Raw genomic sequence first — 24,500 nt, forward strand, 5'->3', positions numbered from 1 at the left:
TGCAAAGGACAAGACATGCCGTTCAAATGGGCAACTCTTGAATCAATCTTCCATACGCTTACGCTTTATAGGACTTACAGGCTTAGTCATCAAACAACATGGATCAATAACTGGCACTGAGAAGCATCTCTGAAGCATCAGACAATAGTACAAATTTCCAGTCCTCGTGCTACACAGGGAAAAATATCTTCACCCTAGAAAATTTGTTTTTCAACAGTGAATTCAATAAAAAGATGATACCAATCATCTATACATGCTACGGTAAGCTTTCAAAATAAATATACATTAGGCCGAAAATATTTACCATAACATGTATTAGGTGTTGTTTAGTTTCTGTGTTGTGCAGTTTGGGTGACAACTTCCCAAATTACATAAAGACGAAAAAAATGTCTCAGACATATTTGAAGAAACACCATTTGTTTCTTTGTGATAGACCCTGATTCTTCCAGCCTCCTTTCTACACCACCCACTTATTCCTGATTTGTAGTTGAGAAAAAATTGAAAAAAATAGTTATTCGCGAAAATGCAGGGAGATTGCAAACACAGAGGTAATACAGTGATTGAGATGAGGTCTCCGTTTCATGATTCTTTTCTTCTTAAAATATGGCTATCTTTCTTGGACCTCTCCCTACTTGATATTCTACAAGCATTTGGCTCTTTTGACAACCCCACTGTTTTTTAGATCCTGTCCTCATTGCTTTTAGGATACAAGTGCTTTAGTGATTATCTCCTTCCCTTTTGGATCACTCCTCACCCTTACCCTCTCTTCTTTCAGCAACACACCTGGACTGTCATGCCCCAGTGCCCCCTCTAAAATAGACAATTGACCCTCTGCTCTGTTCAATCTACCTCTTCCTGAGGGAAACTCACTCCTGTCTATTGTTTCCACTGACACCTCAATTTCTCCATGAACACTGTCTTTCACAGAGTTGCAGCTCAAACTGTGCCATCTGAGGTTCTAGTTTGCTCGGTAGGTATTTAATGGGCTCTCTCACCAGCATCTCAAATACAACATGGCAGAAACAAAGCACATTTTCTTGCACTAGGTCTTGTCCTACACACTGTGTGTAAGGCAATTGGCACCATCATTCTCCTAGATACACAGAAAATTATTTGCATACCTTGTTAACTTTACCTCCACAATTTCTAGAAAGGTGCTGTTTTAACCCAATTGTGGTCATGAACCACTTTGGGAATCCAATAAAGGTCGTGTGCCCCTGTGGTGGTTATGAGAATGAGCCTCTCAGATCTCCAGCTTCAGGGAGCACCATTCACCGGGGGCCCTAGCTGCTGTGCTCAAAGTAGAGCTGCTGCCTTTGCATCTCAACTATGCTTCTGACAGGCTGTTCCCAGATGGTTACTAAACACAGCAGGAATACTAAGGCACAGCTGTTCCTGGGAGACTAGGGACTCCCCTGATTAGTAATTTGGCTGGAGGATTCCACTGTGGCCTTTTTGAAGCTTGCTTAGATGGAATGGCATTCTGAAAGGATTCCACCAGAACTTCCTTCCTTCCTTTCCTCTCTGAAGACTCTCCCAGCCTCTTCCAGCTCCCTCCTCATTTTCTCTCACAGGCATTTTAGCTAAGAAATTTCTTAAATGTTTAATAGGATCTTGGCATCTGCTTGTTGGGGGACGCGGGCTAACAGAACATTCTCCCCAGTTAAATTCATACTTACACTTCCACAAAATTTGACCCACAACTTTTGAGGTTTGTGCATCCCCATAGTTCACTCATGGGACTTATAGGAAGCCCTCGGCCACCAGGTTAAGAACTCTCCTTAGAACCTGTCCTTTTCATTCCACCCCCACTACCTTCCCTTAACATCCTACTCATCTTTCACCTGATACCTAAGACAGTCTTATAATTTATATTTCTCCTTCCAAATATCTTTTTAAAATCTATTATTCACGATCTTTTAACGTTTTTCTAAAGAGAAAATCTACTTGCATGACTCACCCGTTCACAAACCACCATTACTTGGAGGATAGCCCATTGATCAAGGTCATGTCTGCTCTACCCAAACTTCAATCATCCCTCTTCAGTCACAATGGGGTTTTTGTCATCCCTTATGTTGCTCCCATATCCTAAAATGGCCTTTCTCCTAGTTTTGCAGGTTAAAAATGATCCTTCTCTTTCTAGGCCCAGTTTGAATGCCACTTCCCTCCTGAAGTCTATTTTATACCTTTATCTCAGTGTCCATCACAAATGGTTTTGTGAGGACCTGCCTTTCCCACTACATTGTAGATTCCACACAGACTGTTTATGAATGCTTTCCTCCCCACACAGCAATGCCTTTCCCACGGCAAGTGCTCAGTATTTGCTGACCTGAACTACACCCAAAATCCTACAGAATAAACTTGATACTCGTCACACTGGCATTTAAGACATTCCATAATCATGCCTCATACAGCGCTTTCTCCACTGTGGCAAGGTTGTCCTCAAGAAACCTTACACAAGGGTGATTTTTGTCCCAGCAAACTGACCACCATCTATTGTCTGGTAGTCACCCTCAGAAACCAAAAGTGCATCTTTCCCATGAGCCAAAGTCATGATGTAGAACACCAGAATGTCAGTTTATTATTTTACAGCAAGAAATTCTTGTTGTGGAGACTAGAATACATGAAACATCTATGATCAGTAATTATCTCTCTGCAGGCAAATCTAAAAGGAATGCTAAGTTACAATCAACAGAATGTGTGGTGAGTCAGAAAGAGAAGAAGAATCACATTAATTGAATATTTAATAAGATCCTTTATTCATTTATTTACTCATCTAATTGAATATCTACTCAAGCCCTCTGAGGCTGGCATCTCCCCATACTATGTTCTTACCTATGAGACCAGAAGACTATAAATCATTTGGGTAAAACTCTCTTCTTGACAGAGTTTGAAGGGGATGGCCAAATTTCATTTGCTAGGCTTTTAAGACTGACTAATCCTACTTATTTATTTATTTATTTTTTGCGGTACGTGGGCCTCTCACTGTTGTGGCCTCTCCCGTTGCGAAGCACAGGCTCCAGACGCACAGGCTCAGCGGCCATGGCTCACGGGTCCAGCCGCTCCACGGCACGTGGGATCTTCCCGGACCGGGGCACGAACCCGTGTCCCCTACGTCGGCAGGCGGACTCTCAACCACTGCGCCACCAGGGAAGCCCTAACCCTACTTTTTATGATTGTTTTCTTCATATGTGTTGATTTTATATATTGTATCGTGTTACAGTGCAATCTTCTAGGTCAGTGATACAGCTTGGTATTTAAGCTGACCTGGCATAGCTAAGCTCTGGCCCATTATGTATTGAATGGCCTCTTTCCTCTGTGTCCTTGGGAGAGTACATCACTGTGGCCTCCTTGCTATCCTCCAAGCATCTTCCACTTGTCCCCTTTACAGAGGGGCCAGCCCTGGCCAGCCTGCATATTTTTGCTGATAACACACCTCACTTAACTCTGCCATAGGACATTCTGCCTACCTGACCCACCTGTCCCCCCACCTCTACCTTTCCAAAGCCTGCTCCCTCCTTTAAGATTCAGATCAGATTCCAGTTTCTCCATGTTGTCCCCTCCAATCACTCCATCTCACTTGTGAAGTCTCCCTTATTAGAACTCTCATTCATTCTGAATACCATTTATTGGTCACTTCACCTGTGCTACTTGGGTTTTTATTTAACCCTCTATTGAGTGAATATGATGTATCATCAGCTAAGTTGTAAACTCCTTGGAAACAAGAATTTTGCCTTATAAAGTAAGAGTTCAGGTAACTATAATGCACTTAGAGAGAGAAGACTTTCCTCTGGGACTTTCCTGGCGGTCCAGTGGTTAAAGTTCTGTGCTCCCAATGCGGGGGCCATGGGTTCAATCCCTGGCTGGGAAAGTAAGATCCCACATGCTGCGCAGTGCGGCCAAAAAACATAAAATTAAGTAGTGAGAAAAAAAAAAAGTTGTTTAGAATGTTATCTCTTTCAGTGGAACTAGACTGGAAAATACAAAAGTGTGTTGTGTAGTCTTGACTTTCCTCAATACCCCCTCTCCGGAACCTTCTGCCATCATGATATTACACCCTCTAGAATGCTCCTCCTGGCTGATTCTTCCCTCTGGTCCTGGTGTTCCTCTCACTTACTATGGTTCTTTCTGCTATAGTCCAGGCTTAAACCTTACTGGCTCCAACCCCTGCTTTCTGTGCCCCGTCTCTGCGTTCCTCTCCTCCCCTATGCTTTCTTGCTGCCTTGGCAGAGCCTATGGACTTCCGAGCCATCTCTCTCCTTCCTCAAACTAGCTCCATGGAGCACCCTGGCCTCCAGACTAGGAACCTGAACCCCAAGCTTCTCTCCCTCCACCCCATCTGTTCCTCTACTCAAAATAAAACTGCATGCTCTTGCTGAGTGTGCTGCCTTTAGAGCACCTATCCCCCACTCTCCCTCCGCAACCCCAGCTGAGAGGGGGTCACCACAGGAAACGTGGAAGCATGGTGATGATTGCCCCTCCTAAGTAGCAGGTTACTGAGTCATCCAATCAGGACAAGGTGTCCAGCTCCATTCTCTTGCAGGAAGACTTTTGGGTTCTGGATCCCATATGATCAGCACCTTGGCCAGCACCAAAGGAGCCAGTGGCTTCATGCTGTGACAGCATGGATTTTCCAAGGCCATGTCGTTCAGACCAAGGATGACCAGGTCAACAGATGTGGGTTCCAGGACTGAACAGAGTCATGGCGACCACCAGGCACTCTTCACCATGCAAGGAAAAGAGAGGATCTGGGCAGCCCTGATGCTCACATGTGCATCCACTGGTAAGAGCTGGAGACTGGGCGTGACTAGGTCTGAAAGGCTGCCTCTTGCTCCTGTTGACTCTGGCAGAGCATTAAAGATTATGTGCAAGCAGAGGCCAGATGAACTCAAAGATGGGAAAGTGGAGGCTCTCTAGACCCCATCGTTGAAGAAGAGAAACAAAGTAGGAGGTTGTCCACTTCAGCCTTACTTACCCCAGGAAACACTCTCAGTCAAGTCTACTCTCTAAATAGCTCTACTCTGAGAACCCAGATGTGGCTGAATCAGTAAGAAATCAATAGGAAATGGCCCTCATTTCTCATGCAGCCCTGGGCCAATCCCTCTAACTATTGTACTTCCTGGTCTTTTCAGGGAAACCACGGCTGAGAAAGGGTAAGACTCTGAGACAGCAGCCAGGAAAAAAGAATGTTCTTTGAAGGGGTTGTCCTCCCCTAGGCGAAGAGCTACTTTGGCAGCCTCTGTCAATGTCAGCAGGCCAGGTGGGGCCCTGCTGTACTCTTATGTGGGAGCTTACCCTCTACCCCTTCTCCCCACAAGTCAGATAGACATCAGAGAGGACCTGACACCCACCAAGCATGAGATTCCAGAAGCAGGGGCATTGGCAGACGATGGGATCCGCAGTGCTGCCCCTAAGATGGGACACCGATATTCTCAACCACAATGGTATTCATGGTTTTGAAATGGCCTGTTTTTCCATTAAAAACAAAAAAAGATAAAGTATTAACAAACTGCCTGGAGTCACACAGCTAGTAAGAGGTAAAGCCAGGACCTGAACTTGCTTTGTCAGATACATAACCACTACACAGAAGTTAACTAAGTAAAGGTCAAAAATATTTTTTCTATTATTTTAAATATAGTTTAATGAAAATCTTTCAGAAATGGAACATACATTTCCATAGATTCAAAAATAGAGAAAATGAAACTCGTTTCTGCTCCCTAGGTACTGAACAAAAACAAGAGGTTGTCATGGTATGATCCCAATTTAACATCTTCAAACAAACTCCCCTAGACCTTGCTGATGGGTGAACGTGGGGAGGAGACAGGGGAACCCAGTCAAGCTGCACTGCTTTCTTTACATGACTTTGTCCCAACCTCCCCCCCTCCCAACCAAATGTGAGCAAATGCACATATTTGGGCTTGTCTATTGGTACAACTTGTCTCCGCCCACGTACCCTGGGAGCAGCCTGCACCACCTCCAGGCAGGGCCATCGCGCTGCTGGCTTCTGTGCACAAGTTTCCTTGTGCAGGCACCTCCCTGCGTGAACACGCCTTTCTAAGAGTGATGTGTGTCCTGAGCTTCCAGGCTTGTTGCCTGGCGGCTCCTCCTTGATGGAAACCCTAATGCCGGTGATTTCTTCTAAGTCTTGTGTAAAAACCACATTGAGCTCCTGTGATCCAGATTTTGTGAGAAGCCAGAGGTTTACTTTCTGTTACACCCTATGGAAAGCAGTTGCTGTCAAATCAACGTTTTCCTTTCTTTCTTTTATTTTTTTTCATTATCCTCTTATTTTTTGGTCTGCCTTTGGCGCAAATCTGGTTTTCTTCATATGGTAAAATCTACTTCCTGCTAGAATATTATTTGATTTTGAGCCTACCAATTATTTTATGGTCAATTTTAACACATTATTTAATGCCCTGGAAAATAGCATTTTAGCCAGTTCTTGATTCAGAGTTATTACCATGAATATACAGTATTTGATTTTTATATAAAATATGGTCCATGTCTAGAATTGTTCTTTTATCATTGTTATGACTCTAGACTTAACATTTCCCTGGCTCTGACCATGTCTCTAGCTCCCACTGAGTCATTCTCTTTCTCTTCCTGGCTTTCTATACCACTTCTCATCTGAAGAGAAGGAGAAACCAGAGTCAGGTACTTGTTAAGAAGCCTGGTCCAGGAGAGCCAATAAATCTGAGAGAAGAACCAGGGAAGTGAATACATGGCTTTATTCAGGGCAGAGTTTCATTAAGTGAGGCTTTTAAATACTTCCTTCTGAGTCAGGGCTAAACTTTGGAGAGCTGAAGATGTAAGGCAGGTAAGTGGGGTATCTCATTCCTTTGGTAACCCCACAGCATCCCAAAGGACAAAGGTGACCTTTTGTTGATTGACAATAGACTGGATTCAGTCATTTACCTGAGGTCTTTCCTTGAAAAGACTCACACATTTCTAGTTATGCTGGTGGTATCTTGGTTGAGCAAAAATGTGTGAAGCAAAAGGACAGAAATATAATATGTGGCCATTACGGCTTTTCTCCCCAAACCAGATTCTGGCTAGCAGAGTGGTTAATGACTTGTTTGTGAGGCTCTGATATTTCTGGACTTACTAACGTGGCATTCCAATTATTTGGGTAATGTTGGGCCTGGGAAATGTCCCCTCACATTTCTTTTTGTCTTGGTCACATCTTAACTCTTGTCTTTCTTCACTGGTCCTGTGAACTAGAGGCTAGGGCCCTCTCCTAAACACTGTAACGCCCGCTCTAAACACCAGGACTAAAGTGGAATAGTCCTCACAGTCAGGGATTTATGGCCCAAATTCCTCCAAATTACATTCAATAATGAGCAAACCCTTCTGATTCAGAGAACCTCCAGTTAATTAATCACAGGACCCAGCTAAAATCATTTTTGGCAGATGTTGTCCAAAACCTAATTGGTTCATAACCAATTATCTCATAAAACAGGTACATTTATTTAGAAACTAAAACAAGTACATCTTTCAATTAATGCATCCTGGCAGTTTCATCAGAACACTGCTTTGATCAAAACTATGTTATCTGTGGGCATGTTATCCAGGTTTTATACAATCATTGAGGGGAACAAGTAACAACTGCTCCAACACTTTAGAGGCCCAAAGCTTCTTTTCATGCTCTACAGTGTAAAATTTTCAGGACTTAATTAATCATTTTTTCAAGTACCAGAAAAGCCCCCAAACTATTTTCTGAGCACAAGTCTAGTTTTCTGCACCTGGCCTCCATGCAGTGGTCGGATGGCTATCAACCCAAGTAGATAGCATATTTTGCCTACTCGCATTTCATAAAATAGTATCAAATTGCCATCTGTTTATTTTTTATTTCCAAAGGACACTGTTCTATCCTTGATTGACATACTGCCTTTCTTTAATATAAGACAGTGTCCAAAAACATAACACCAAACTGTCAGGTGTCCAATTCTCATCAAAACCTCAGGCTGAGATTGTTGGACAGTCATTTAAAATATATGACATACATATAACCCAACTCCACATAAAGTCTATCCTTTGATCAAAGTTGATATCGGAAGGCCCAGAATTGAAACAAGTGGTCTTGGCCTCTGCAGAATTGCCTTTCCTGAGCTGTACTGTAGGTGTCATGCCCTTGGCTTTGATCTAGACACTAGAGGAAAAACCTTATGAGTCTAGATGCCACATGTGCTGTAGGAATATGGCTTGAAGACATTGTACTCTCAGTCACTCAGTGCACCTTTTATGAACCTACTGTGAAATGCATTTTGGAATCCCTGCTAATATTATCTATAGCCACCCGAAGAGACATGAACTTTGTTAAAGGTAGGGGTGTCACTTAATCTGGGCTGCAATAATGGATAGGTTCCTCCCGTCTGGATATCAATATGACAGTGCCTAGAGGAGCCTCTTAACTCAGGACTTTATGGATCCATTAAAAAGACCAGTGGGGACCATATACTTTACACTATACTGTAAACCTGAACCTTGCTTAGTTACAAGGACGGGAAATTCTGGACAATGGGGTTGTGGTATCAGTTTCCAGACCAGAATAAAAGGCCTGGCTGGTTGGGACTTTGAGAATCCTTTTGTTTTACTACTCCTCTTGCCTTTGTTCCATTCCTGCTGGTGAATGTGCTCTACCCTGTTCTTACCTCACCCAGGGCTGAGCTGGAATCTTCCTTCTTGTTTCAGAGTACTTCCCGTGAGAGTCTGTTGTGCCCTTGCTCACACTGACATCACATGAGCCTTCAGCAACTGCAGGCTGAGGACACCTCTGCAAGTGCTCTGCGCTAAGTTCATTTCCAAGCCCAAGGACAGCAAACTGCCTCTTTCCTTCCTCCGTGTCCCCAGTCTATGCCCTCCAGGAAGGCTGGTTCAGCTTACCCGGCACTGTGGCAATGAGAGGGTTTATTTCCGTTTCTTTGGCCTTGAAACAGTAATTTTCTGCTGAATCACACTTTGGCCAGAGAGTTGGGGCACCAAGACAGTCTCTGTCTGATTCTAAGAAAGAGTCTACCCGGCTGCTGCAGCTCAGGAAGACGCCTGCTGAACAATTCCACTGATAGTGGTGGGAGGAACAGGGCTGTGGTGCTTTTGAACTTGAATTTGAAGCCTGGCTTTGCCTCCTACTAGCTGTGTGATCTCAGGCAAGCTAGGCAACCTCTCTGAGGCTTGGTTTCTTCATTTCTAAATAGTACTTACCTTGGCAAGGTTGAAGTAAGGGTTGCAAACTACTGCTTCTCTTGAAGAATGGAGGTGGGGAGGGGAGAGGAGAGGATGAGATAGATCTGTACGTATTTTTTTCAGTAAGAATGAAAAACCACATCTCCCTTTTTTCCCTTGGACTCTCAGAAAAGTTAAGAGATAAATTGGATATTCAGTTTGAGCAGTACAGTAGATAAAATCTTCCGCCCCACAATTTTGAATGTTTATTTCTCCTGGATCTTTTTGTTCCTACTTTTACCTATTTCTGGGTCCTCCTTTTTAAATCATATTTATGGTTCATTATTTCACGTGGATCCTCTTTATTCACGTGGGTTTTGAGCTCTGCCTGAGGTTTGAAGAATGTCTCAAATCTTTTATGGAACGAGATGTGGTGCACACATAAATATGTATATATTGCTTGTTCAGAGACGTTGCTGTGAACATTTTTGTGGCACTATATAATAATATAATAGAGAAAGCAATCTCGCACCCTGTCTTTCTTACTCCTCCCAGCGACCTTATGAAATAGACGTTATTAATTCCATTTCCTAGAGGAGGCAGCTTGGGCTTCGGGGTTGGCTTTCTTCAGATCACTTAACCTCTCCCAAGGGTCAGAATTTCATGTGCGACCCAAGCCTTTTGAATCCCAGACTAATGCTCTTTCTTCTGCTGAGGAGCTGCCTCTCCAGAGAGTTATTAGCTATTTCAGATTAGCTATTGGGCCTAATAAATAACACCCATAGCAAGAGGCCAGGCTATGTGCCGGGCATTTTACATGCATTATCTCTTTTAGTGCTTCCCACAGGCCAACCGTGTAGCCACTGTGTTAGCCTCTTTTATAAACCATGAACTACATGAAGGCAGGCTCTCCAAGGTCCAGGTCAGTAAGAGGAGGGTTGGGATTTGAACCCAGGTTAGCGTGACTCTACAGCTCTCGCTCTTATCCACTACCCTCCAAGAGCATCTGCTCTGTCACCGAGTGACACTTCCTGGGAGCCGTGTTCAAAGGACTTCGGGCTTGTGTGATGTTGCTGTGTGGCTGTGAGAGAAGCAGACGGCAGCAGCAGGCTCTTTCTGCTCCCCTGACCTCTCCCCACAAGGAAGTCGGCTCTAGGCAGGCAGCCGGATGGCCGGGCCACTAACCTGTCGCAGCCCATTAAAGTCTCAGGACACTGTGATCTCATTGGGGTCTGTGAGGAATGGCCACCATCACCGCCTTTGAGTCCCAATTCACGCTGTCCTTGAGGGTCAGCTTGTGCACTGTGATTTTCTTAGCATTCTCTTTGCTGTCTGCTTTAAGATCTTCACATATATGGTAATGACAAAATACACATTCCAGGTACTGGCCCTTAGAAGCATCCTGGGACTGTTTTTGGAAGTATAATTATTACCTTGAAGTTTATTCTTTTTATCTTTGGGATTTATTCAGCTTTTGGAGGCTTTTACCTTAAGATATGCTTTTGGGTTACAATAAACAAGGCAAAATATTTCTGGATATATTTAAAGAGGGTGTGCTTTTTCATCTTGTAGGGGTACCAACTCTTTTAATGTTAGTAGGATTATTTTATTTTCTCTGTGGGCTGTTGCCCCTCTTGACCGGAGCTCCAGGCTTGTCTTTGTTGCTCTATCCCCAGCTCCTAGCAACACCTGAGGTCCAACCTCCATCCACCACCGCATAACTGATCACAGGCAGCTCCACAACTTCTTGAGGTTTTGGTTTTATTTAGGTTCTTTCAGTCATTAAATCGGGATAATAATCACCCTTTCTACCTCTCGGGTTGTTAAGAAGCTCTAATGAGATACTGTATGTTAAAGTGCTTTTAAAACCATGTGTTGCCATGAAAATGTAAGATCACCACTGTGGTCCGGGTGCAGACTTCTGATAAAGGGCATGCATGGACTTATGGGATATGCCAGCATTAATTACCAAGGCATTTGGGCCTGCAGCCTAATTACCTGGAAGAAGAGTGGAGAATTCTATAACTCTGTCATTTTGCCTACCTGTCATGAATCACAGGCATTGATTGTGGAACTGAGGTTTGGATGACCAGCATTTTTATCCAGATCGTCACAATCAAGCCTGCAGAGATACGGGAAGAACAGGGTGTTGTGAGTGCACCTTCCTTTATAGCAACATGATTCATTCTTCTTGAAACAGGTGGCAAATTACAACCAGTGGGCCAAATCCAGCCCACCACCTGTTGTTTATACACCCCACAAGCTAAGAATGGCTTTTATAATTTTAAATAATTGTAAAAAGATCAAAAGAAGAATAACATTTTGTAGCACATGAAAATTATATGGAATTCAAATTTCAGTGTTTTCTATAAAGTTTTGAATTTTATGTATAAAATTTGTGAAAATTTGTTTTCTCTCCTGTTCTATAAATACCTACATAATATTCTCAGTTTTGCCTGGCAAAGTCTAAAATATGTACTATCTGGCCCTTTGCACAAAAAGTTTGCTGACCCCTGTCTTGAAGCATTCACTCTGCACTCAAATCCAAGGCACTAAGAGGTTCTCATCAATTTGAATGCTGCCATGCCACTCAGGGACTTAATTTGTGCTGAGACTCTAAGGGAAAGATGTTCTATATACAGAAAAGGCTGAGACTTGGGCACTGAACGGGCAGAAGGGTCCGTCTGGGACTCAGCCGGGATGGGAATGGGCCAAACAAGAAAACGTGATAGGGAGGAAAAGAGAGATGTATAAAGCTAGCAGCAGAAGAAACCAGTTCCCCAGTCCCCTTGGTGATGCAACGTGACCCAGATCTGATGAGGCCCTGTGTGTGGTCCCAGCTCTCTCCCCACTGGACTCAACACTGTTTATTCCATTGCTGTCTTCCATTACTGAGCAATAGGTGTTTTCCTAATGCTCTCCTGGGAGACACAGAAGAAGGGAGTTTGCCATGTTGAATGCACAGCACTTTGGGCCCCCTAACTTCCCCTGGGCTTTTCTCCACGCCCCCTCCCCACTCCGCACCCATCCCTCCTCTGCTCAGAAGCCCCTCTTCCTCTCCCCCTGCCCTAGTTGCTCCCAGCCTCTGAGAACCAGCAGGCCCCATCTGTCTCCTCCTCTCTCGCCTTTCCTCTGGGCCTCTGGCTTCCCCCCAAGTCTGGGCCAACCCTGCATGCCCACACCCACCGCTTAACTCTGCCTTGACGTTTGCCAGCAAGTTCCCTCCGTGTTGGGGTAGGAGGCAATAAACGACTTACGAGCTTTCCCAACCCACGGAGGCGAGGCGCCCTGAGCACCTCCGTCGGCGGTTTGGAAGTCTCGGCCAGTGATGCCGTCTCTGCGGCTTTCTCACACACGGGAGGACAGAGACATGGCTGAGGAAAACGGAGCCAGGCCCGGGCCAGAGAAATACTTTCCCTGGCACCTGACAAGACCCAGTGCGTGGGGTTGAGTTCTGGAGAAACGCGAAAGGCAACCTCAGAAGTAAGAGGGACTGTACCAGGCTGGACAAAAACGTAATTGCTGTGGCTCCGCGGGATGTCTGCACACCACGGTTGTCCATTCCCTGTCAGGCCTCATCAAGTCTGCAGTTCACATTCGTTAGGTATGTTGTGCAATGTTGTGACATCAATTAAGCTACTTCACCTAGCTTTGCTAAGAGGGACAGACCCAGGAGAACTGAAAAAGTGGAGGGCAGTGTACAAATCATCAAAGCTCCGTGCAGTTCATGACCTGGGTAGATTCACCGAACAGCCCTTTGGTTAAGGAGGAACGCATTCCCGGGGGACCTGGGAGGACAGCGGAGCCGCCTGTGGAACCAAGGACAGAACGTCGCTGAAGCCTTTCCGACAAGTGCCCTTTCCTGGCAATACTCTATTGTAAGAAAATGAAAGCTTACATTTTTGCCACCAACTCCTTTAAGCAGAAATGAAGTCTCAGTGAGTAAAATAACCCTGATTAGCACAGCACTACAGAGAAGCCTCCAGGGTCTGATTTCACAGCCCCTCTGGACTTTCTCTTCAGGCAGTTAAGCGTTCACAAGAAAATCCCTTCTTTTTATGTGGCTTCTCCAGCTGCATCATTTTGTGAAACAATTTTTGAAAGACAAAACACAATAAAGCCCCATACTTGTACTTCTCTTATCTTCGATGCCTCTTGAAATTTCCAACTAATCTCTATTATGCTTAATTTCTCCCCAGCCTCAACCATTAAATTTAAAAAAAAAAGAAAAGGGGGGCAGGGGGAGAGATGTCCCTTGTGTTACTCAGCAAGTGTGTGATTTGTAAGAGTCTAAAAATCCTTCCAGCCCTGCTTATTTTGACAAAACTACTTAACACTTCAAGCAATGAACCACGGGGCATAAACGTATAATCTGCAGAGAAAACTTTAATCCTCTATAGTAACCTATTTGAATCTCCTCAAAAACATTTTGGTGTGTAGGCCTGGAGAATTAAGTCAATTGTTTGATCTGAGAAGAAAGGCAATTAGGGCTCTCTCTTGATCTTTCTGGTTGAATTCTACTCAGGGGCAGCCACAGTTCTCAACAGCTCCATTCGAGACCCCTATTATTATAATAATAGAGGTGAGCATTAGAATTGCTACATTTAAGGGTCTTGCTGCATTTTCATTATGAGTTGTTTTATCTGAGAGTTTCCAACTGTGATGGGCTAATATTCAGCCTACAAATATTAGCAAGCTGGGTTTTTTGGTTTTTGTCTTTAAACTTCATTTAAAACTTTTTCTTTAGTCGGACAAATATTTCAGCAGAAATGAAACTTCCAGAAGCAGCTACTTGGGTGATGGGATGGATGTGTTCATTCACGGCTGGGTTATTGACAGAGATCTGATGGGGGGGGCTCTCTTCAAAGGGATGTCTCTGAGGACATTGACAGTGTAAGACAGAGATGGAGAATCTAGTCGGGGTTGTTGTGAGGGAAAACTGGGGGTTCTGCCCTCATTTGCTTATAGCAGCTCCCAAATTTCGACATAGGAGCAACAATCTAGTTGGAGGTGCCAACTGGCGCTGTGTCTAGATATACAGTTATATGGAACTGAATAAAGATCATTTGTATTTGTCCAGAGCAAGGAATATTGGAGAGGGAGCTGCTGCCGGAGATTATGGGGTCGGGTGATTAAAGCTTGTCCCACAACACCCATTGGTGGCATCACTGGTGACCAAGCCATTCCTCAGGTTTCTGTGGCTCTATCTCATCATCTAGAAGTAGCTCCCGGAGCTATTCTTTGTCTGCTTGCCTGTTTATGTGAACTCCCGGCCTCAGAGAGGTGTGAGAGCAACAGCTTCAGGAAGACAAGAGAAACCAAGCTCCCCTGCTTCCTGCCGGATCCCACTGAGCTCGTGCTCTCCTGCTCTAGCACCGAGCTCCCAGCCAAGTCCAAGGGAAGGAGGTCCAGAGAGGGTGCAGATGCTGCAGCCTCCAATGGTCATTCTCTTCACCTTAGCCCCAGAGTTCCTGCAGGAGGGTTGCTTGGAGGATGCTGGAGTTCTGCTCTAGGGTAGTTGAGGCTTGTGGAAGCATGGCAAGGAGGAGTCTGGTTATTTTTATTCAGCCAACAGTGATGGCAAGCCCACAAAGATCCCGTGGTTCAAAGGTAGATTAGTGATGGTCCAGCCCACCAGGAGCTTGTGGTCTAGCAAGCAAAGATGGGTGAGTCAAGAGACAGTAAAATACAGTGTGACAAATGTGATTCAGGAAAGAACCCAAGGGTGTACGCTTAACCTACGTTTAAGGTCCAAGGAAAGGCTTGTGAGAAACAGTTCCTGAGCTGAGGCCCAAAAGATGAGTAAGAGATAAGGAGCAAGGAGGTGGCCTATTTAGGGCCATGCACAGCCCTGGAGGGGAGAGAAAGGAGAAGGTGTTTATGTATCTACAACTTGTTCTATGAGGCTGGAGTGCAGCGTGAGGGGTCCGGGGCCAGCAGAAGAGGCTGGTGTCTGGGCAGGGCAGAACTGAATGCGGAGATGAGGAATTTGGGCTTTATCCTACAGGCAAGGGGGAACCCATGAAATATTTTAAACAGGATAGTAACGTGAAATGATTAGCCATTTAGAAACAGAAGGGGAAGGTATTCACTTTCTAATGCTGCATAACAAATGACCACAAACTCAGTTGCCTAAAGCAACATCCCTCATCTAGCCCCCACGGACACATAAAATTAATCATCACAATCATCTAGTCCCCAAAAGAACTAGAGAACTGGCACTGTTGAAATTATTATTTCAGGGGTGGAGGGTGGGGAACCTGAAATACACATATGCCACAAAATTTGAAACTAAAGCTAAAATCAAGCCTTTAGTTCTCATACAGAGCATAAAGGAAAAATGTAAATGACGCCACAGGAAAGCAGTGCGTCACATCCAGAATGTGGGAAACTCTATGGAACAACTGACCAGGTTTCTTCAACTAGAAAAAAAGGGGGAGTGGAAGAATGTTCCAGATTAAAAGTGATGTAGATGACGTAAAAATGAAGGCAACGTATGGATCCTGTTGGAATCAATAGCTGGACAAACCAGCTGTACATCTGAATATGGGCTGGTTATTCGAAGTTATTACGGAGTTTTTGATAATTTTGTTAGGGGTCATAATGACATTGTGGCTAAAACACAAAATATTATGTTTGATCTGAAAAAAGGTTTTTTGTCATGGGGAGAATGGTAAGGTGGAGTCAACAGCTGGGTGGATTGACATCATCTCTCAAAATCAAACTAAAGGTGGGCCTCCCCGGACCCCACCATTCCTCCAGAAGGAATGAGTCACTCTCTCTCTCTGATCCTCTGTGTTGCGCCTTATGTGCATGGGTGTATGTGCTTCCTTTTCTAAGAGTGAGCATCCGGGACTTCCTTGGAGGTCCAGTGGCTAAGACTCCACCCTTCCATTGCAGGGGGCATGTGTTCGATCCCTGGGTCAGGGAACTAAGATCCCGCATGCTGCAAGGTGCAGCCAAAAAGTAAATAAATAAATAAATAAAAATAAATGGTGAGCTTCCTGAAAACAATGATGCTGCTTTTCCCAGGATTATAGTAGGTGCTACAAATACTAATAAATCTTAGAATGAATGTTCTCCAAGCCACTAATTCATACGCAAAAATGTATTTCATTTCACACCTGTTATAATTTAACATTTCTTTTAACATAAAGGGGCATTTCTGAACCATACATAACCATGTCAGAATGAAATCAGAAACATGACAGCACTGGTTCAATACAGCATTAGTAACAGGTGGATGAACTTTTAAAAAACTCTTGTTGGGCTGGCAAATATTCAATTAGGGTTGTTCATTGCCTGCCTCAGAAACACTTATGTTAGTGACGGTAACACTAGTGGCTATAACGGATAAATCCCCAAGTAGTGGTTTAACACATAGATGTTTGTTTCTCATTTGAGTAAAGTCCAAGCAGTATTCTCCTATCCTTGGAGGGGAGGTGGGCGGTGGGAATGGGGGTGGAGGCTCTGCTCCACACAGCCACTCATGTTCTCACTGATGGTAGCTTTCAAGGTCACCCTCCCTGGATGTCAGCATCCAGCCAGCAAATTGGAGTAAGGGGATGGAGAAATGGCAAACATGCTCCTGGCACTACAGCCTGGAAGCTCTTCACATTCAACGGGTGGGAACTAGCCACTTGGATTCACTTCAACACAGAGTCTGGAATGTGGTCCCCTGTTGGGCAGGCAATTCCTGATAACAATTCTATAAGAATAAAAATCTTTTGTGGCCAATTAAGTATCTCTTCCACACGCTGTTCGCTTAAAAGTTCTGATATTTACACAAAAGAAATACTATAATACCTAATTATGCTCTATTTTATCCTTCATAAAACAGAATAAATAATGGTCTAGGGAACATTCGAGGGCTAGTAGCTTTAGGGAACGGGTCTGCAAGACTTTAGTGTGTTGTTACTCCCAGTTTAGAACCATCTCATGGAACCCAAGTAATTCACAAAGAGTCTTCTTCACTTTGTACAAGGTAACCATAGGGAAATGTCACAAACAAGGATGATGATAGAAATAATTCTGAAACAGCTGGCTGGTCTAAGAAAGCTCATCTAGAGTTGAAATAGTTCAGATGGAAGCTGAGTTCCCTCTCTGGTGTAAATTTATCTCCCGTGTGAAGCCTACAGTTTCGAAGCAGTACATCCCTGGAATGGTTTCCTGTCTCCAGCCTGGGAAAAACCATGTTCTCCTTTGTAGATGTACAAATACCACTGAGGTTTTTGAGTCCATTTCTAATCTGTACTTGAGCTCAGATAACTTCGTTGGGCTATAAAACCATGTATGCAACTGCTTATTCAACATCTCCATAGACACATCCCATAGGCCCTAAAGTTTAATACAGCCAACTCAACACCTAATTCTGCTTTTCTCGAAATAGTTTGTATCTTGATTGTACAAAAATTAGCCTGGTGTTCTTTCACTTCATTTCTCTACCTCGGTGGTTCTCAACCAGAGGTGACTATTTTGTCGCCAGGGGACATTTGGCAACATCGGAAGACATTTTTAGATGTCATAACCGGGGGAAGAGATGCTACTGACATCTAGTGGGCAGAGGCTAGGAATGTGGTTAAACACCCTACAATGCATGGGACAGTCCCTCCTGGCCCCAAAAAAGAATTATCTGGCCCAAAATGTCACTAGCGCTGAGGCTGAGATACCTCGCCCTACTCCATGGCCTGTAGGTTCTACCTCCTATGTATCTTGCAAATCTGTTCTTTCCTGGCAGCTCCATTCTCAATGCCTTGTTTCTGGCCTTCATCACATCTCTCATGGAATACAACAGGATCCTAAGTCGTTTTCTTGCCACCCAGTCCTGTTGCTTCCTTGGAAGGAAATGTCCGAATGGCGCAAGCTCTCTCATCTTCAAGGTTCAGTTAACTCCTCAAGTATTAACTCCTCTGTGAAGGAGATAGTTAACTTCCCTGTCCGGCCTGGTCTCCCCCTTCCCCTCCCAGTCTCAGAGGCCCTTTGTCGGTAGACGCACCATCACTTCATTGTCTCCCTGACTAGAACCTAAGCGACTTGTGAGAAGCAACCTTAATATTCAGCCTCTATGAATAACACAGCACAGTTGAACTGATGCAGGATGTACACCCTCACTGGTGCTTCTCATGATCAGAAGTGGAAGGTGAGAAGACTGGGTTAGGCTGGGTCAGAGGCAAAGTGGGAACTGTAGTCACAGGACCTGCTGAGTCGGTCTGTGGGGCTAGTTACAGAGTTTGGCCACTGGCCTCATTACTGCTCAGCAGAGCCCCCGAAGCTAACCTGCCCTGATATGTGTTTGATGTGTTTCACTGCAAGGGGTTTTCTACTGTGTTATGGACTTAACTTCTTCAGGTTTCAAGAGCCATCAATATGGAGAGAGAACCTGAAAAAGGCCAGAATACTACAGAGAGGAAAAGTGCAGGTACAATAAAAAGTCCTGAACCCATGCTGGCTTTGGCATCACTTTGATGCACAGGCAAGGCTAGTAAAAGTGCTTGTTTAAAAAAAGTTCAAATATTTTCCCTTGCTTTTTGGCTTTTGCTCTAACATTTTCAAGGCTACTGATGAATTCAGGGTTCTTTCCCTGTTAGTCCTCCTCTGGGGGAGAGAACCAAGACAACCTTTTCTTACAGCCACCATCTTACATTTCTATAATTAACAAGTTAACAGAGTCTAGAGAGGTCTTCTCTCTCACTCCTCTCTATCGTGTGTGTGTGTATGAATGTGACAACATTGTCTATGACAGCAACAAATTACTTACAACCTACACATCTTTCATTAGGTTAGTCAATAAATTATGGTATAACCTGGCATACAAAATACGCATTAATACGCAGCTATCAATGTATATGTGGATTCAACACTGAGAGATGATTTATTAGTTAATAAAAAAGAAAGGATGGGCTTCCCTGGTGGCGCAGTGGTTGAGGGTCCGCCTGCAGATGCAGGGGACATGGGTTCGTGCCCCGGTCCGGGAAGATCCCACATGCCGCGGAGCGGCTGGGCCCGTGAGCCATGGCCGCTGAGCCTGTGTGCCCGGAGCCTGTGCTCCGCAACGGGAGAGGCCACAACAGTGAGAGGCCCGCGTACCGCACAAAAAAAAAGAAAAAGAAAAAAAGAGAAAGTCTCCAGATAACCTGAACGGCTCCCTCTCCTCCTTCCCTTCTTAACTCAAATGATACCACCCTTTTGGGGAGCTTCCCCAACCACCTGACTGAAAACTGCACCCATCTCAGCTCCTACTTTACTTTGGCCATCATCTACATCACCCTGTGACCTCTGTCTTATGTCCTGTCATCGTGTGTATTCCTTCACTACCACACGAGCTCCCCCAAGGGCAGGGAATTTTATTGTGTTCACTGCTATAGCCTCAGAGGCTAGAACAATGCCTGACGCATAGTGGGCACTCACTCGATAGCTGTTAAAGTAATGAATAAAAACACATTTGTTTTAAAAAAGAAGTTCTGTCTTTATTAATAATAAACCAGTGAGGTTCAGTTTAAAACAACATTAAAAAGATGTTACGTCTTTTAATGCAATGTTAGCCCTTTATTACCGGGACCACTGTGAGCTGATGGAAGCTATGAGCCCCCCTCTCCCTGCTCCCCGCCACCTCCCCAAATCCAGTACAATTGCAAGATATTCTGAGACTTTCCTGAAGTCTGTTTATAAACTTCTAAAGGGTCCACTGACCCCAGGGTAACAGCACCTGGCTTAAAGCGTCCTCTGGCTTGGAATCACCATTTCTCCCCTATTCTAGTGACTCAAGGAATACGTGCGACTCAAGTGTCAGTCTTCCCCCACCACACCCCACCATTAGCCAGTTAAGTGTTACAGAGATACCTTCTACACAGGATTCACCAGTTAGCGACGGTAAGCACAATGTCTGCAGCTGAGGCCATGACAAACACCCAGATGAAAGCTGAAAGATCGAGTGAATAATCCAGAGATTTCAAACAGTACTGATGTTTACAGAGCACAGCCCAAAAATCTGGTAAAGTGAATTTTTTGCCTCTCAGCTAAAAGTCTGGAGTCACAATCTCAGAAAGATAGAAAAATCAGGATCTATTCCACATAGAATATACGTTTCAAATTTTACTACTTAAAGAGCAAAATCATAGGGAATACGCACATTTACCCAAGTGAAGTTTTCCATTCAATAGGAGAGAAATCAAATACGTTGCAATAGAGACTCTCCAGCTAAAAACTGAATATGAGATCAGTAAAACAACAAGAGTGATTTGACTGTGTTTTATTTCAGTGGGCACACTTTATTCATAACTGTCTCCAGGAGAACTAGGCTAGGTCTCAACCGGCAACAGTCACAGTTATTAAGCAAGTAAATACACCACCACTTTCGTGCTCTCCTTTATTTCTTTATGTCTTCAGTCTCATCTGGCTCTTTCTCTTGATGCTCTCTTTCCCACCTCATTTCTTTTAACTCTTGTCTGTATTTCCGTTCAATGAACCGCTTCTGATGGGCCATCTGGGGAAAGTTATCTGACACGAGGAGATATATTTTACACTTAATAAAGGAGAGCCACCAGTGCACAGAATGATGCAAACTAAACATACACACATACGAGCGAACATGTATTCATAGGAAATCTATATAGTTGTATTTTGTAAGGCAAGAGAAAAAAAAATTGCTTGCTTTCTTCTCTTATTCTTTTATCATTCGGGAACACAGTGGAAGTCTGGATCAGCAGTCGATTCTGGATTTCAGTATCTGATGTGAACTCGAGCATAAAAGGCACCGAAATACACAGGCATGTTAAAACATAGACATGTGGCTTCAGAATGTTTCCAGCTAAGGTGTTTTAACACAGTTCTCCTAGCAACAAGTGATTTTCAGGGAGAGATTAAAGGCTATAGCAAAAGGGAGTTGTATGTTTTTACAAAGCTTAAACCAAAAACTTCAAACAAATAACGATATTATCACACCATTATTTACCAACAATTAAAGTTTCTGAAAAGAGTAAAAAGATCAGATGGACAAAAGGAGGCCACATCCTAAGTCATTATTTCTGATAATTCAACTTGTGAAGTTTATCATGAGAAGCTAAAAGCTATATGGGCAACAGCAACTCAAGTAGAGCACTTTCATTTGGTGAAAGGACACATGTCACTCAATAGCACAGTTTAACCTACATTTAGTTTGATATTTGACCCCGCTCAAGAGTGTTGACACACTGGAAATCTTGAATAAGATGTAAACATTTTACAACTCATTTGTTATTTGTGGTATATAATGAGTGTAGCAATGGAGTGAGAAATCAAATATGGAACAAGAAAAAGTCATTTTACACACTTAGTCAACACTTACACACCTCAGCAACAAATATCACAAAGGGATGCATGCATGAAAGAGAGCAACACAAGTTATCTGGTAACAGAGGAGAAGGACACCATTCTCCCTAACCTGGTACGGGTCTGTTAAACACAAGAGGTACTACTTCATATTTGAAAATAGGAAGAATCAGCATGGCATGTTTGGGGGAAAGTTTGATTTTGTTGAGGTTGAAGCACAATAAACGTGGACATAAATATATAGTATATTCCTAACCCCCCTTCCTTTCAGCACAGTGTCCCATTTTTCACCCCAGGTGGGAGGAGGGACAGGGAGGGTGGTAGGAAAAGGATCTGAAAGGCAGGTGGTGAATCACCTAAGACCTAAGAGTCAGTGATTGACTTTAAACAAAAGAGGAGCCATAATGGCATATTTTAGAAATAAAACAGCAATAAAATCCTATTCTCTAAACGATATTAATTTGATTCCTTATGTACTGTATAAAACACAGGTTTCAAGTATTAAGAGTACTTAATTCCACCACTCAGATCTAGCCATAGATAAGCTTTTAGAATATATCCTTATAATAAGCCCTTTTCCTATGAAGTAAAGTTATACTCCACACACACATGCAATGTAAATGTGCACATATATTACACAGACACATGAACACTTAAAATCATTCCCCCAGCCATCCTTACATTGACAGAGTATAGTTATAGGCACGTTTTGATGGGTACACTTGGGTTGGTAAACTACTGCCCACAGGCCAAATACAGCCCTCTACCTGTTTTGGTAAATAAGATTTTATTGGAACACAGACACCAGCCATCTGCATACTACCCGAGCCTACGGGCTACAGTGGCAGAGGTGCATAATTGTGACAGAGTACTTACTATCTGGTCCTTTATAGAAAATGTTTGTCAATCTCTGGGATAATTTATTTAAACATTTCCCTACCTTCAAACATGCAGTTTGACTGGTTGATTTTTTGGCTATTACAAACCAAGCTGTCACATTTATCGTGGTAGGTGAACTTTAGCTCATAGCTCCAATTATTTTCTTAGGTTTGACTCCTAGAAATGAAATCTCTAGATCAAAGGGTATGAACCTCTTTAAGGACCTGATACAGACAGCCAAACTGTTTTCCAGCAGTTTAAACAATTCCCTTCCACCAGTATGCATGTGGAGGCCAGTCTCAGAATCAGCCATCTCTCCAGTATGTTTTATGGTTGAAAGCAAACAAACCAAAAACTCAAAAGATCATCTCTAACAACCCTGCAGCTGGAAAATAGAGTCTCATTTTTAGTTCAATATGTGATTATACACATATAAAAAAGCTCCACAACAGAGTCAGCAAAACTCTCAGTGAAGATTCCATGGACATGGGACCCTGGTAACACCAGCTTCTGCCCCCAGGACTCCTCCCCCTGCCCCCCCCCACAAGCTATCATCCGCCAATTACCACTTGGCTCCTGGCCCTCCTGCCTTTCCTGGAATCTCTCCCAGGCTGAGCATCCGGGGCCTCTTTACCTTTAGCTTCCCGCACTTTGCTCTCGCCCACACTGAGCTGGCGTTTGAAGCATGAGGGAACTGCACTGTCAGGTTTTACCCACAGGTTCTGCTGAGCGGCACGATATACCTCAGAAGAAAACTTCCTTGCACTTAAGCCTTCAATTTACAAAAGACTCTGTAGTTCCCTATAGGGTCAATTATATAATTGAAGTTTCTTCAACCCAGCCATCCCACTCTTGGGAATCCAACCCTTAGAACTAAAAGCAGCAATACAGCGACTTTTATTATCAACAATGATAAAAAGACAGAAACAGTGTCCACCAAAAATTTTAAAAGCTGAATAAAATACGGCATGAAATATTATGCAGCCCTTAAGAAAGAATGAATTGGAGCCACTACGACCTGCAGGGCTGCCCGTGATGTATTATTTAGCAAGAAAAGAAAGATGCAGAGAAGTACGTAAATATCCTGTCTTAATAAAACAATGGCTAAAAACTAAAAAGAAAAAAACCATCACAGGTTTAAGATTTTAGAAGTATAGAGAAATATGTAGAATGAAATATACTAAGTCACTCACATGGGTTACCTGTGCTGAGAGTGGGACTCTATACAAAACAGGAAAATGAAAATCAAAAAGCATTTGGGAATACTTTTTTTTTTAAATTATAAGCCCATTTTATACATATCTTACATTCTACTACACTCTGTCTGGAGAATAATTATGAAGAAAAGATCACATTTTATCAGTACTTACCATTTTTCTACTTCCCCATTTTCTTTCCATAAAATACTCATTACATTACGAACATATAATTACAGAAAAAGAGATAGGCTTACATTTTTCAAGTGCATCCATTGCTGCTCCCATTTCTGCTTGCTGAATACTATTAAATAAAATAAAGACAAGGTACATTTTAAGATTTTTTTTTTTCAAAAACACAAAGCATGGCTCCAAATTATTCAGGCTGATTTTCTTTCATGTTTGGTTCATAAAATTTTATCTGATTACTTCTACTGTCACATACTGAATTGCACAGATAGGAATACACACAAGGGCATGCAGAAATGTCATTTATTTGCACAAAGCCTGTTAAGTTATTCATTCCACACCTTTAACACTGCAATAAAATGCCTTCCATCTATATTAGGTCTGAAGTATTTCTTACTTAAATTTGAACATCTTCAGTGTAAAGTTTAAGAGGCAAAGAGTAAAAAAATACACGTGTAGACAGACTTCAAATCATTTCTCAGTTTAAGATATAAATTGGAAGGTTCAAAGAAAGGTGATAACATACGAAATTCTTTTTACCTGAAGATGTGAGCATTTTCTACAAAGCTCAAGTGAGTAGTAATAAGAGATCAAGTGTCTAATGCCTGTGTCATGCATGACATGTTCTATGAAATGCTTGCAGCAGTGTTGGGTAACTTAAACTGGACAGACCTTACCTGTGCACCAGGTAATGTTCTTTCCTCAAGGTAGCCAAAGCCCTTTAGGCAATGGCATTCCCACTGCTCAAGGCCGATTCTCAAGTTTGGG

The 24,500-nt window shown here is 43.3% G+C and overlaps 1 protein-coding gene across 6 annotated transcripts in view; it reads right to left on the minus strand.

Moving 5' to 3' along the window:
- Positions 1–20,149: 20,149 nt before the first annotated feature.
- Positions 20,150–24,500, minus strand: part of DROSHA (drosha ribonuclease III) — a 126,547-nt gene continuing 122,196 nt past the window's right edge. For 4 of the 6 annotated variants that reach the window (XM_029216655.1, XM_029216651.1, XM_029216654.1 and 1 more), the window contains 2 exons: positions 23,801–23,847; positions 20,397–20,658 (listed from right to left, as the gene is read on the minus strand). In XM_029216655.1, the coding sequence (XP_029072488.1) occupies positions 20,528–20,658; positions 23,801–23,847 (178 nt within the window). In that variant the 3' untranslated portion in view covers positions 20,397–20,527. Of the gene's footprint in view, positions 20,659–23,800; positions 23,848–24,500 lie in introns of all 6 variants that reach the window. The other 2 variants (XM_029216656.1, XM_029216657.1) reach the window with 2 other exon arrangements.

The sequence above is a fragment of the Monodon monoceros genome, unplaced genomic scaffold (assembly GCF_005190385.1).
Source record: "Monodon monoceros isolate NGI ecotype Baffin Bay Population unplaced genomic scaffold, NGI_Narwhal_1 Super_Scaffold_12, whole genome shotgun sequence".
Classification (NCBI taxonomy): Eukaryota; Metazoa; Chordata; class Mammalia; order Artiodactyla; family Monodontidae; genus Monodon; species Monodon monoceros.